This window comes from Plasmodium berghei, assembly GCF_900002375.2.
Source record: "Plasmodium berghei ANKA genome assembly, chromosome: 3".
In the NCBI taxonomy this organism is placed as follows: Eukaryota; Apicomplexa; class Aconoidasida; order Haemosporida; family Plasmodiidae; genus Plasmodium; species Plasmodium berghei.
This window is the reverse complement of record NC_036161.2, coordinates 401,951-417,280: the sequence shown is the minus strand read 5'-3', so window position 1 is coordinate 417,280 and position 15,330 is coordinate 401,951. Positions and strand designations below refer to the sequence as shown.

The following is a 15,330-nucleotide window of genomic DNA, read 5'->3' as shown; positions in this document are numbered from 1 at the left end:
AATACAATAAGAATAAAAATTGTCTTAACTTTTATGACAAAAATAATATAACCAATATGTATGCTCATAAAATATATGTGTATTTTATTAAAAAATAACAATCATATATGACATGTGGTAGCACACGAACTTATTTTTCATTAACCATACTATTCATTGATTGTGAAATAAAAAAATGATAAAATTAATGGAAAGGAAGTAAAACTATAATGTTTGGAGTTTCATCTATGGGTATGCTACTTGCTACAGTTTAATATAATGCATTTACCTAGGTGCGCAAAGAGAATGATTAAAATGGCCATATATATAATACATATACATATGTAATTTATTTATCAATTGCCTTTAGGTGAAACTGTTAATATTTTGTAAAAATTATTCTTTGATATATAATTTACAATTTTCCATCATCATGCATAAATGATATTATACTTTTGCCCATTTTTTGTCTGCATAGCATTTTCCTTTTAAAATTATTATATAAAGAGCATTTAAATTTTTGGTATAAAAATTAAACAAAGCTTTATTACATATAAATATCCTTTAAAAATATTAATTTTTTATTTTCCCTAATTTTTATTTTTATTAATTTTTATTTTGGGAATCAATATATTTTGTTATTCTTTAAAGTTTTTTGTTTTTTTTTAATCATAAGCATGACTCATAAAAATTATTCCCTTTTAACATTATAAATTTTAAATAAATTATTATTTTTCATACTATATCCTTATTTTCCTTTAATTTGACAATAATTCATATTTTTAACTTATGAAATTTGAGTTTTTTTTTTTTATCAAGCATATGAAAATATATTTTACTGGTCTCATTTTAAATTGGTCTAAAAATTACTTACATTTTATTGCACGTGCTCTCCCATTTATGCCTTTATCATATTTTGTTTTAGTTAAAATAATTAGTATATCTCTAAAAATAAATTTAGTGTGAATTTGTGAACTGCAATACCCTAAAAAAAGGAAAACACGGGTTGTATCACACATAAACAAATAATACTTGAACAACCATTTTTCAAAAAGAGATAACGCATATGTGTATGTGGATTGAATATCAAAGAAAACATACCAAACACTTATTATATATCAAAAAAATGCCATATAAATTTTTTTGATTATGTATAATGGGAATAATAAATTCTACCACGTATAATAATATAGATGATGACGATGGAAATTATAATGTAAGATTTATGATAATTAAATATGAAAACATGTTTTATTATTCATATAATATTGTCATATTTGAACTGCACGAGTACATAACGTGCTTTTCATAAATTAACTCTGATTTTGTTTATCGTCCCTTTTTTTCGGTAGACAAGAGCGATCCAATTTAATTCTCCTATAATTAGCGTAAGCACAATGCAGTCCTAAGTTATGCATATATATATATATATATATATGTGCATGTGTAGGCAATACTTTTCACTTCTATTCAATTTTATTACATATATTTTACATTAAATTCAACACGTTTTCGTTTCAAACATTTTTATATACGCAATAACTTCTACACACAGAGAACAAACAGTAACCAATTATATGACCTACCGACCCAAGGACCGAATATAAATGTTCAAAGAACATCTGTAGTTCGAAACTATGTAAATTTACGCAGAAAAACATTGCAAATTATTAATGATGGGAATAATGTTTATTTAATAAATTTTTTTTTTGACGCTCTTTATGACGTTGAAATATCAATCCATTTTTGTTGCAAAGAAGGATTTACAGAAAAACGAGAATTATTGTAAGGCTTAAAATGAAAAATGCATATAATATGTGCAACAATAGGTTATGATATTAGGTTTTGCTTTTTAATTAGTGCAAATTGTGTTCTACAACTTCTAAGAGGCATATAACACATTCTCTTAGGAGCATGTGCATGCATATTTAAATATACATTTCATTTTATTTTATTTATTTTTACTCCTTTTGTTACAATATGCAGTTATTCCCCAGGGAAATACAAAACTATTACAAAAGTATTTCCGAAAGAAATAAATCAAATGTATATAAGTCAACCCGAGGAAGGAATTAACTTAAAGTTATTTGATATAAATGATTTAAAATCTAAACCAAATTATGAATATATAATACCTATTTTGATCATTCTTAAAGCTATAGGTACACCCGTACCTCAGGCCCAATATAATTATGCTTATTTAGAAGAAAAAGAAATAAAAGAAAACAAAAAATCAGAAAAAGAATATCGAATTGTTCTTTATAGGCAAAAAATACAATTTGCAAATAAATATTTTGAGGTTCAAGAAATTTTTGGAATTGAAAAATCAAATACTCCACCCCTGAACCCAGTCGATACGTCCCTCTCTGGAAAGTAATATTTAATCGTTGAAAAGGGTTTGTTATAATATAAGTATACATATCCATGTATACATATATCACTTCGGTTTATCTTTTCTTAGAGAATGTGTAATTTGCCTTACAGAAGAAGGAAACACCGCTATATTACCATGTAGGCACATGTGTCTTTGTAATACGGTAATTTAAATATGCTTTAAATCTAGACATTTTGTTATATTTACGAGAAAAAGGTTTACGCACCTTCTTAATGCACATCTCATATTATATATAGAAATAATTAGGAGGTGTGATTAGTTGTGCATGCGTGAGCACATATGCATAAATATTATCATACTTTTTGATAATTTTTACTACCGTTTTCTTTAAAGTGCGCCAATATTATCAGGATGCAAAACACGAAATGCCCTATTTGTAGGCAAGGTAAAGCTAAATAAATTTATACATATTTTAATTATTTTGAAAAAATATATCGAAGTATTATATATCCATTGACATATTGCGCGCTAATCTAACTCACAGCGATTAATAAATAAAATGAAACAAAAAAAATGACATAAGCATATAAAGATTGTAGCTATTTTTTTTATTACATATATTCTCAATTAATGTTCATGCACTATAGGGATTAAAGGATTACTGCAAATTGCAGTTGATAACAAAAAGGAATCATCTATTGAATAAAGAAATATATAGGATTGGCAATCCATTTTTATCATATATAAATTTGAAACAATTAAAGCGGATGTTTGTACAATACAGACGCATACAAATACATTTTTCCTTTTCTCTGATTTTTTATTTATTCCTACATATGGTTGTATTATTTTATTAATATAAAATTTTAAAATATATGGATATAATATTTTTTTTTTTCAATGCTATATTTTATCATAATATTAATAATAAAAAAAAAATGTAATAAATATTTGACAAATAAAAATATAAAATAAAATTATTATAATGGTTATATAACAAGTTAGAACAAAATTATGTAAATTGTATTTAAAACCATATTCTGCCATTTTAATATTTAACATTTAAGGGCAAAATATAAAGGAGGTAAACGTATTATTATTACTATGCATGCATGCATCATTATATATGGTCAAAACCCTGTCATATTTTATCTATAAAATAGTTGATTTATAAATAAAAAATATATTTATATTGATATACTTTAAATTACAAATTTAAATTAATTTAAATATTCTAAAAAAATATATAATTCTTTTTGTTTTGCTAGGTTTTATATGTATTTGCCTATTTATGTTTATATATATATTATAAGTAGATATAAATTCATACATGAAAGAATATAATTATTCAATTTAATATAATCTGAATTTTTTAGGCGATTTTTCATAATAAATGCGTTAGTGAATTGTTTTGATGAGATTTCATTAAATGCTTAAATTTATTTTTAAATAAATATACTAAAATATTCTGAATATTAATATTTTTTAGATTTTTTACTAACTCTCCGTTTGTTTAATGACCGCATTTTTCATATATCATGAAAAAATATATAATTGTTTATCTATGATAATCCTTTTTCAATCAATCTAAGTATTTATAATTGAATTTCTTAATAATAGAAATATCAAAAATGAATATTCATACCTTATTTGGGCTGATTATTTATACATTAATGGCATCTAAGTATAGTTGCCAAGAAAAAAATGAAGATAACATTTTATATGCTAAGGTGTATACAACATCATCCGCTGAAAATGAATCAGATGTTTATAAAGCATCAGATAAACCCGATCCAGGATATAAACATATTATTGACTTAATAATGGAAATAGGAGAAAGCAATTATAATATGACTACAGTAATTGAAAATGCACATGGAAAACATAATGAAGCATATACATACGAAACTATGATAAATAATGTTAATGTATTTTCATATGTTTTAGATTCTTATGATGGAGGTGTTCCTGAAAAGATATATAACGAAAAAGAAAATGATGGTAAATTTAAACTATTAGGTATATATGGAAATAATTCAATGAATTGGCTAATAGCAGACATGGCTGCTATGCTTAGTGGTGTTACGACCATAGTTATGCATTCTAGATTTAGTATTGATGAAGTTATTGATATTTTAAATGAATCTCAATTAGAATGGTTATGTTTAGACTTAAAAAATGCACAATTAATATTAGAAAAAGCAGAGAATTTACCACATTTAAAAAAACTTATAATACTTGATCATATCCCAATAGATGATCCTAAGAAATTAAAAGAATTAGATAAAAATAGTAATAATGAAAAAAAATCTTTAAAAGGTTCACAAAAAATGGATAACTCTTCTCCATCTACCTCAGAAAAAGTAACACATAAAGAACTAATTGAAAAAGATAAACAAAATTTATATGATACATATATGAATGTTAGTCAAATTGCAAAAGAAAAGAAAATAGGAATTCATCCAATGGAACATATTCTAAAACAATATAGTCAGAATCGTACAGATAAAAGTCACCAAAATAAATCTCCAAATTTTATTAGTACAATTATATATACTTCTGGAACTTCAGGAAAACCCAAAGGTGTTATGTTAAGTAATAAAAATATACATAATGCAATTACAGCAACTGATCATTTAAAAATACATGATTATTTTTCAGCAAAAGTTCATTTTTCTTATTTACCATTGTCACATGTATTTGAAAGGATAGTTATGTACTTTTGTATATCCAGAGGAATTTTAATAAATATATTTAGTAATAATATCAAATATTTTAGTGATGATTTGATAGGATCAAAAGCAAGTATAATAGTTGGGGTTCCTAAAATTTTTAATAAACTTTATGCTGATATACAAAAAGAAATAAATAAGCTTCCATTACCAAAAAAATTCATTTTAAAAAAAGCTTTAGAAATACGTAGGTTAAATAGGCATGGGAAACTTGATTATCTTGTTGAAACTATTACAGGCATTTCTAAACAAATAAGAAATAAAATAAATCCATCTTTGAAAGCCCTTGTTAATGGTGGTGGTAAATTATCGGAAGATGTGGAAAGAGAATTATCTCTTTTATTAGATGTTGATATATATCAAGGGTTTGGTATGACAGAAACAGCTGGGCCAATTTTTATGCAACGAGCTCAAGACAAAAGTGTTAATAGTGTTGGTGGTCCATCTATACAACATATTGAATATAAAGTAACAACATGGGAAGCATATGATGCTGGATCAAAACCACCAAAAGGTGAATTATTAATTAAAAGTGATCAATTATTTAGAGGATATTTCTTAAAAAATGATTTAACAAAAGATTCATTTACACCTGATAATTATTATAAAACAGGTGATGTTGTACAAATTAATAAAAACGGATCAATCACATTTTTAGATAGATCCAAAGGTTTACTTAAATTATCTCAGGGAGAATATATAGAAACAGAAACTTTAAATAATTTATATACAAAGGTCCCATATATTAATTATTGTATAGCATATGCAGACGATACAATGGATGGTCCTATGGCAATTTTGTCAATTAACAAAGAATTATTTGGAGAATATTTAGAAAAAGATGATATACTTAAGAAATTAAATATAACTAAACAAGAGTTTATGGAAAACGTATTTGGTGATGATATTAATTCAAAAGAGTATATTGATTATGTTAAAAAAGATATGTTAGAAGTTTATAATAAAACAAATTTAAGCAGACATAATTTAATTAACGATATATATATTACAACAGGAGTATGGGATACCTCCAATTATTTAACACCAACTTTTAAAATAAGGCGATTTAAATTGCTTAAAGATTATGATTTTTACTTACAAAAAGTCAAATCCAAATATTTGGAGAAACTAAAGGGCCAAAATACTGCTGCAAAAAATTGACGGCAAAAAAAAAAAAAAAAATATTCCCATATTACATTTTATGTCCCTCTTATACTTTATCGCCAATAAATAAAAACTTGTTTATATTTGTCCAGAAAATAAATGGAATTGTTTGTGTTTCTTATTTTATAAATAATTAAAAATTTTTCATTAAATTTTTTTCATTATACACAAAAAATTGTTTTCATTCTAGTAGCATATGCATTTATTTGACAATTTCCAAAAAATAAGGGAATGTGCTAAATAAATGTATAAACAAAATGTAAATTTGTTTGCTAACACTTAACTTTTTAATATTTAAAATTCTTTTTTTCATATGCACATTACATAATGAAGGGGTCATATTATTATAATTTCCCCATAGTCTAAAAAAATATCATAACGATTAAAACAAAAGGATAATAAATACATGCACCAAATATTGATTACATTCATTCGTTCGGTTTATTTACAATTTTTTCTTCTCTTCAATACAAAATTATGGAAAAAATAATACCGAACACACTTATAGCATATTATATATACATATGGTCATACCTCATTGTTTTTCTTATTTGTTTGATGGTAACTCAGATTTTTGAAAATTTAATAGCTCCAATCCATATCCTGTAAAAAATTAAACAAAATATATGTTGATCGAGTAAAAAGGCAATAGACTTTTAAAAATATAAATTTATATTTGTACAAAACATATGTTCACCTGTTTCATTCATATATTTTTGAAGGGAAATAGATGAAGCTTCTTTTAATTTATTTAAATCATCATTAATCTAAAAAAAAATATATATATATAATATTTAATAAAAAGATATTCTACATTTAGATGAAAAATATTTTTTTTATTTTTACTTTTACTAAACGCTGAGTTAAAGTTTCTATCGCTTTTTGGATAACTTCATTGTATATTTTATATTTTTGTATTTGTCCCATGGCTTCAAATTTTAATTTTAGTTCGCGCTAAAAAGGAAAATCACATTTTTTTTTTCAGATTGAGCATGATACAATTAGTTATCAAATTAAAGAATACAAAAATAGACACAGAAAACATGACCAAATGGAAATCGAAAGAATAGAAAAGCATCTTCAAACATATAGATGGAATTATTTTTTCATTACATTTTTTAAATCCTTATGATGGTTTAATTTATCATTTAATCCACGAAGTATTACATCTATATTCTTCAACTTATTGTGCATTTTTTTGTCGATAGTAAACATGTTTGATTCGTAATTTTGTTCTGGTTTTGGATCCTAAAATTGTATAAAAAAAAAATCAAATATAATGTAATATATATAATGAGAAAATATACAACTTTGGGGACTGCTAAATATTATTTAGGGTATTACATTATTTTCTGAAATATTTAAAGATGATTTCGTATTTTCTTTCCTTTCTTTAATTTCATGAATATCCTGATTTATAGTCTTCGTTTCCAAAATGCTATTTTCTACTTTCTCAGATCTTTTAGAACAATTAGAATTCTGTTCATTATGACTTTTGTTATCTTCGTTTAAAATTGTCTTTTGACTTACATTTGTATATTCTTCATCTTTTGTAGGTTCATTTATATTTTCTATTTCCTTTGAAAATGAACTTTTATTTTTATGATCTATTTTTATATTTTCGATATTATCTCCAATTATAAGTTTATCTTCATCTCCTTCACCTTCTTCATCTTCTTCATCTTCTTCATCTTCTTCATCATTTTCTTGGTCTATTTCAGCAACATCATTTTCTCTTTTTTTTTTTTTTTTTTTATCAACATGGCTAGTTATGATCTCATCATTTTTATCGCCTAATATTTTACCCCATTCGCTTTTTCCAGGATATTTCTTAGCATTTTGAATAGTTTGTGTTTCATAAGAAATTTCTTTATTATTTGAATTACCCAATTCATTACTAATCCTATTACCCACTTCTCTAACCCTCGCATTGCCCATTTTATTATCATTTGTAATGCCCAATTCAATATTATTCTTATTACCAATTTCACTTCTTTCATTTTTAATTTTGATGTTATCTTTTTCAGTATGAATTTGAGACTTGGAAATTTGGGGATTACTCCCAGCATCTGACACCTTCATATTTTCTGGATCTGATCCAAGGATATGTTTTTCTTCTTTTGTATTATTATCGGAATTTATCTCTGTTTCTTTGTTATTATCTGTTATAGTTTTTATATAAGATTCTTCATTTTGATTTTTATTTTCATTTTTATTTTCATTTTCGTTTTGATTTTCGTTTTGATTTTCGTTTTGATTTTCGTTTTGATTTTTATTTTCATTTTTATTTTCATTTTCATCGTCTTCCTTATCTTCGTCAGATTCCAAATCAGTTTCTTCATCCTCACTATCGTTATATCCATCTTCGACAGAACTATCTAAATTTTCATTATCCATTTCATTATCCATTTCATTATCCATTTCATCAGCGCCTTTATTTTTTTTGTGATTTTTGTTATTTTTTATTTCGTCTTTTTCCGCAGTTGGTAGTGTTTCCCTTTGTGTATGCATTAAATCTATTGCACCCTCTGTTTTTTTTTTTAATTTTTCATTTTTTTCTACTTTAAAGATATTATTGTTTATTCCATTATTGTATTCTGGTTTTAAATTGTTATTATTGTATTCTGGTTTTAAATTGTTATTATTGTATTCTGGTTTTAAATTGTTATTATTGTACTCTGGTTTTAAATTATTATTATTGTATTCTGGTTTTAAATTATTATTATTATTATTGTATTCTGGTTTTAAATTGTTATTATTACTGTTGTTATTATTTTTAGCATGCTCATTTTCTTGACTATTTATTTTGTTGCCATTTTCATGACCTATATCTACACAACTATTGATATTGCAATTTTCTAAGAAGCTTTCGTTGGATGCTTCATTTAAATTAAAATCACTATTTAAATATAAACTTCCATTTGTTGACATAACAAAGGTATTCATACTTTTATCATTTTCTATGATCTCATCATTGCTACTCGCAAAAATGTTAGGATCTGAAAATGTTTGAAAAAGTTTGAAAAGTGAAAAGGTGTGAAAGTTAACGGGTCCATGTGTGCATCCATTTTTTATTCCTTACCTTTATTTCTTAGCAATCCATTAGCATATATTGCAAAAAAAACAAAAAAATAATAATACATTTTTATTTATTTTGAGAGTAAACACACTTAACAAAATATTGCCTTTTAAGAATGATAAATTCTATAGAATGGAGATAAAAAAAATTGACAAATAAAACGAGTTTATTTACACTATTTAAATATATTTATATTTTTCAAACATTACAACGGTTTGAACTATATTTCAATTTTATGCAATTTTAATGCTATAAAAATCCATTAAGAAATATGAGATTGCTTAATTGCATTTTTTTTTTCTTCACTTTTAATAAATTTATCTGTACCCCTAATTGTGCAATATTAAATGTTCAAAAATTATCAAAAATAATGCCGATGTTTTTTACCCCCTTCAATAACAATTTGTACAATTAAATAGCCTTTATAGATTCAGTCAAAAAAAAAATTATATATCATTATATTTTTAAATAATCCCATATATTTTGATGTGCCAAATATGTTACATATTTCATCACATATGAATACATATTTATTTGAATAAAAATATGTTTGTTTAAAATGTTTATTTGTTCATAAATATAGCAGAAAGCAAAATTAGCAAAGAAAAATGTGTATGCGCAACGAGTGCATTCAATAGCTAATTAAATGTGAACTTTGTATTATGAATGCCAATACATACATATACATATATACCATCTAAACACTATTTAATATTAATTTTATAAAGGAAAATGTAACAAAAAAATAAACACATTTTAAATTTTGTATAAAGTTCAAATAATATGTAATTCAAAAATTACAAACAACGGATTTATAATACAAGATGAGCAAAGGGAATAAATGCAAATAATAGAAAAAATCATGAAAAATCATGAAAAAATTGTGAAAACATTATGAAAATATCATGAAAATATTATGAAAATACACAAAATGAAGATATATACACACACATTTACTTTTTTTTTAATTGACTAATAATTATATGGCTCACAACTAAACCCAAAAAGAGAATTTCGAGAAATCAAATAGTTAATAAAACTTTCTAAATTATATTTCTTATTTTTCCATATAATAATTTCAAGATGATCAGCCAGAATTGCGTTAACTTTTTCTTGAACTCTTTCTTGGATATCATCTAATTGAATATCAACATTTTCTATAATATCTGAATGTTTTATAACTTCAATTTTAGTAATTTTTAAATCACTAACGACTAAGTTGCTAATATAATCAGGGGAAGCATAATCATCACATTGAGCTTCTATGGTTATAGAAAATGTTGGTTTATTTCCAACTAAATATGCATATGTACTTATAGGACAAAAGTTTGATCCTATACAAAGTTTTAAAAATAAAGGACCAATAATATGTTTAAAATAACCATTAAATGTTAAATAATAGTTCCCTTGATCATAATAAAAATATATATTATCAATATTTATTGAGCTAATTCCTTGTAAAAATAAAAGTGTGGCACGATAAAATGTTTTTTCTTCATGGTATATACGACCAATCTCATAACATGGTTCTTTTGCTAAATATTTTTGCGTTTTGCATTTTCCAATACTTGCAGGTATAAAAGCATAAAAATTTGGAGATGTAAAATAATCATTTAATCTTTTATTTACTGAATTCATATTAAATTTAAGCACTTGTTCATTTTTTAAAAATCCCATAAATATTGATGTAATAATTAAAATAAATAAAATAATATGAAAATAATAAAATAACTTTGCAATATTTATGGGTTCTGATTTTTCTCCAAATTTATTACCAACTCCTCTATCTTTTTTTTTTTTTGCTTTTAATTTTTCTAATTGTATTAACAAAATAGATTTTATTGGCATTAAATTTTTAATATATGGAATATTTTGTGAGTTTGATTTTTCTAATGAACTATGTATTTCTTCAATTTGTACATTTTCTATTTCTTCATCTTCATTTTTACATTCATCATCAATATTATCATGCTCTCCATCCTTTATTTGTTCATAATTTTGACCACTAATTCTATTTTTTTTAACATAATGATGTGTTTTACCAAGTTTAGTACTCCTCTTTTTAACTTCAGAAAACAAAAAACTAACCGGACCACATTGTTCTTTTCGCATTCCAGAATTTATAAGACAATCATTATTTCCTTTGCTTTGATTAGTACACTTGTTTATCATTCCTACTGTATCGTCAATTGAATTTTTTTTTTTTTTATTGCTGTTTTTTTTTTTATTTTTAATATTAGTAATAGATGATGAATCTAAATAATTTAAAGTTTCTTCATCATTCGGTGATTGCATATTTTGATAATTTTTGTTTTCATCATTATCATACATAGTACTGGATTGGGTTCGAATTATATGATTATTATTAATATTTTGAGATATATCTATTTTTTTTTTTTTTTTTAAAATATTTTGATTTTGTTTAATTAGAAATTTAAAAAAATAAGTATAAATGGGTATATTCCAGTTTTTATTTTTTTGAATATTTAAATCAACAATTTCACTACATCTATTAGACTCAAAAAGGAAAATTTGTTTTCTGATTTTTTGTAACTTTTTTATTATTTTTTCCCATTGTGTTACATACATATTAATTGAAAAGCAAATCAACCCAAAGGATATAAATAATATAAATTTAGAAAAATGAATTTTATCTGTTTTGTATAATACTAAAATGTTTAAATTATATGTATGTTTAACTATTTGATAAAAAATTAAAATAGCTATTGAAATTATTTCCCCTAATGATATGTGTAATAATATTGAGCATAAACTAGCAAAAAAGGATGACATTAAAAAATAAAAATTTAAAAGACCATTATAAACAAATTCTGTATTTATATCTTCACTTTTGCTACTTGTTATTGTTGAATTATTATGAGAAGATAACTCATCTGATGTATTTGATAATTTATCATTTTTTTCAATCTCTTTTTTTATACATAAATAATTATGCCTTTCAGAAATTGTTATTTTTTGATTATTTGGAACTTCAGGATCAAACACTAATTCATCACTAAATGCTGTAATTTTTTTATACCAAATTGAAAAATTTACATAATATAAATTCATAAAAAATATGCTTAAGAAAAAGGATATAGCTATAATTAAAGGAAATATAAATGGAAACATAAAAAAAAATGGAAAAACATAATTTTTATTTACTTTTAATTTTAATATATTTAACATATCTATATAATCTATCATTACACTTTCTATATTGAAATTGAAAAAATTTAAATATATATATATACCCAACATATCCGTTTCTACTAATGTTATAAAATATATAGACAAACATAATAAAAATAATAATATAAATGCATGCGCTAATTTTATTGTATTGAAACGAGTTTTCTGAAAATTGGTTCTTAATAATAAATTAAATTTTTTTTTTTTTAAATAAATATATGCATCATTGTTTTTCATTACTTTATATAAATAACTCACACTATTTAATGATTGCAATTTATTATAACACATAATATTGTTTTCATAAGAATTATTTTCTGCAACATTTTCACCATCTATAGAATCTATTTCTTCACGTCCATTTTCTTTATTAGATGTCATATGCTCATCACCTGTTGTTTTTCCAGCTGATGTATCTTCTTCTAAACTTTTATTTCCATTGCTATCAATTTTATATTTACTATTCATATGTCCAATTTTATCTTCATTTTCAGATTCATTATTTATTTTATGTGCTACATTTGTATTGTCGCTATTTAAACCTCCCAGGTTTTCCTTACTATTTTTTGTTTTTATATTTTTTTTATTCCATTTATGATTATCTTTTGTATTATTATTATTGTTGTCATATATGTTATTAAATTCTTTATTCTCATTATATATTATTGTGCCTGAATTTTTTCCAGTTAATATATTTTCACCACGTGATGAAAATATTCTTATATTCCCATCTTTAAATATATTTATTTTTATTTTCATAAATGTTAATAATAAGTAAGATGATATTGTTGATAAAACACAGTAATTTAGAAAATGATAAGCTCCAATTAATATTTTTGCTTCTAATAAATATAAATTTAATGATGATACAATAAACAAAGATATAAATACATCTACAAATTGAAATCTTGAAATTGAACTTAAAATGCTAAATTTCTTTAAAGCAAACTCTCCATTCACATTTACAATGTTAATATAATATATTAATTTCGCATCATCTTTATCATTTTCATTAAAATTCAAACTTAAATTATATAATTTAAAGAAACTGTAAAAATTATCACTAACCATAACAAACTTCAACACTGGAATTATAACTGAAAATATGAGCAACACGCCCATATTAAAGTAACTACCACTTGCATATAGCAACCATATTGATTCCAATATTGAGTTCTTGTATACTATAGTTTGATTTGCTATCACGCCTGTATAGTAAAATAATAAATAATTGAATGAAATTGTGATGATAAAAAATAAACATTAATATATGGTTCATACTAATTATTTAAAAAAAATGCAACTTTCAATGCGCACCCAAAACGTGGTATATATATATATATATATATATATATATATATATATATATATATATCAGTTTTTTTTTTTCTTACTTCCATGAAACACAATCTTAACTGCAGGGTAAATAAGTCCATTGAAAAAAAAATAATAAGAAATATAAAACAAAATAAACGAAAAAAACAAGCAGTTGTTAATTACAAATATTTTTTGTTTTCTTGAATAACTCAATTTATTCGTAATATACTTCATGAGTGCGCTATATATGCTATAAAAAAATACCATCATTCTAAACTATTATTTTTTTAATGTTATTATGTATTTTTTTGGAAACAAAATAGAACATTTGTTTCTATAAAGTTTAACGCATGTTTCATTTTAATGGAGTGTGTAATTTAATTATATAAATTTTATATATAATATATACTTCAAATTATATTTAAAAAACATATATATATACATATATGGGGAAAATAATCATCATCACAATATAACTATATAAATATATGTAATATATATATAATTAATTTTTTTCTTTCTTTTTCAAAAATTTAAATTATTATCAAATTCATAAGCTATAAAAATTATTATTACTTAACATAGGGAACAAACTTAATTGTATTCTATAAATCAAATGTTATATAATTTAATTTGCTAATTGTTATTACATGATTAAAAAAATATAAGGAAATAAAAAAATAACAACTTAGTTATGGAAAATCAATTAAAATTTAGAAAATTAGAGAAAAAAAAATTGAATATTATATAGTAACGAAAAACTAAAAACTATTTTTTTTATATTTATAAACATAATGTATATAATATAAAAATGCAAATAAACGCCATAACGCTAAAAATCCTAACAAAGCACTATATCAGTAAAGGTTAGCAAATTATTTGATTTTTCAAAATAGCATAATTATTATTATTTTATGGTAAATTTAAAACTATTAGGAGATTTAGGTGAGCAGAAAAAGGAAAAAATAATAAAAAACACATAGTAAAAATAGTTATAATAATATGTATTTTTTATATAATATAATAAATTATATTAATTTTATTAATTGGGGACCATACTGTATATTGAAGGGAAAATTAACATAACAATGTATATTATATAAATATCAAAAAAATAAAAAAACATACTATTTATAAATTGTATATATTTTTTATAATTAAATCATACAAAAATTAACTGTGATAGATTGTTAAGTTTTAAAAAAAAAGGAAATTATAAAAATATTAATTATAGCAAAAATTACAGTGTTAATAATAAAACAGTTTAATTTAATCATATTAATAAATTGTACTATTTTAAATATTAAAAAATCATTGGTCATCGAAATTGTTTAAAAAAACTTCATCAAATAAAAGTAACACTTTAAAATTACATTATTATGATTATATAATTTCCTTTTTTAAACTATTAAAAAATATAAATATATTTAAAAATATGTAGATGGATCCTATTATTCATTTTATAGAATTTGTGTCAAATAAAAAGTCAATTATAATATATATATTCCAAATGAAATATAATAAATTATATC

At 22.8% G+C, this 15,330-nt stretch overlaps 4 protein-coding genes across 4 annotated transcripts; 2 read left to right on the top strand and 2 right to left on the bottom strand.

Moving 5' to 3' along the window:
- Positions 1 to 1,135: 1,135 nt before the first annotated feature.
- On the top strand, positions 1,136 to 3,020 carry PBANKA_0311900 (RING zinc finger protein, putative; the record flags this gene model as incomplete). Its single annotated transcript, XM_034567108.1, has 7 exons — positions 1,136 to 1,195; positions 1,332 to 1,367; positions 1,535 to 1,764; positions 1,966 to 2,352; positions 2,441 to 2,516; positions 2,708 to 2,759; positions 2,962 to 3,020. 7 exons carry the CDS (start codon positions 1,136 to 1,138, stop codon positions 3,018 to 3,020), a joined length of 900 nt encoding a protein of 299 aa, XP_034420002.1.
- Positions 3,021 to 3,945: 925 nt separating this feature from the next.
- Positions 3,946 to 6,207, top strand: PBANKA_0311800 (acyl-CoA synthetase, putative; the record flags this gene model as incomplete). Its single annotated transcript, XM_034567097.1, has 1 exon — positions 3,946 to 6,207. The coding sequence occupies one exon, from the start codon at positions 3,946 to 3,948 to the stop codon at positions 6,205 to 6,207; it is 2,262 nt and encodes a 753-aa protein (XP_034420001.1).
- A 550-nt stretch (positions 6,208 to 6,757) lies between these two features.
- On the bottom strand, positions 6,758 to 9,353 carry PBANKA_0311700 (rhoptry neck protein 6, putative; the record flags this gene model as incomplete). The annotated part of the gene is made up of 6 exons (XM_034567086.1): positions 6,758 to 6,813; positions 6,908 to 6,977; positions 7,057 to 7,164; positions 7,324 to 7,458; positions 7,555 to 9,209; positions 9,293 to 9,353. 6 exons carry the CDS (start codon positions 9,351 to 9,353, stop codon positions 6,758 to 6,760), a joined length of 2,085 nt encoding a protein of 694 aa, XP_034420000.1.
- Positions 9,354 to 10,261: 908 nt separating this feature from the next.
- PBANKA_0311600 (conserved Plasmodium protein, unknown function) lies at positions 10,262 to 14,065 on the bottom strand (the record flags this gene model as incomplete). The annotated part of the gene is made up of 2 exons (XM_034567075.1): positions 10,262 to 13,689; positions 13,876 to 14,065. The coding sequence occupies 2 exons, from the start codon at positions 14,063 to 14,065 to the stop codon at positions 10,262 to 10,264; spliced, it is 3,618 nt and encodes a 1,205-aa protein (XP_034419999.1).
- Between the last annotated feature and the right edge of the window lie 1,265 nt (positions 14,066 to 15,330).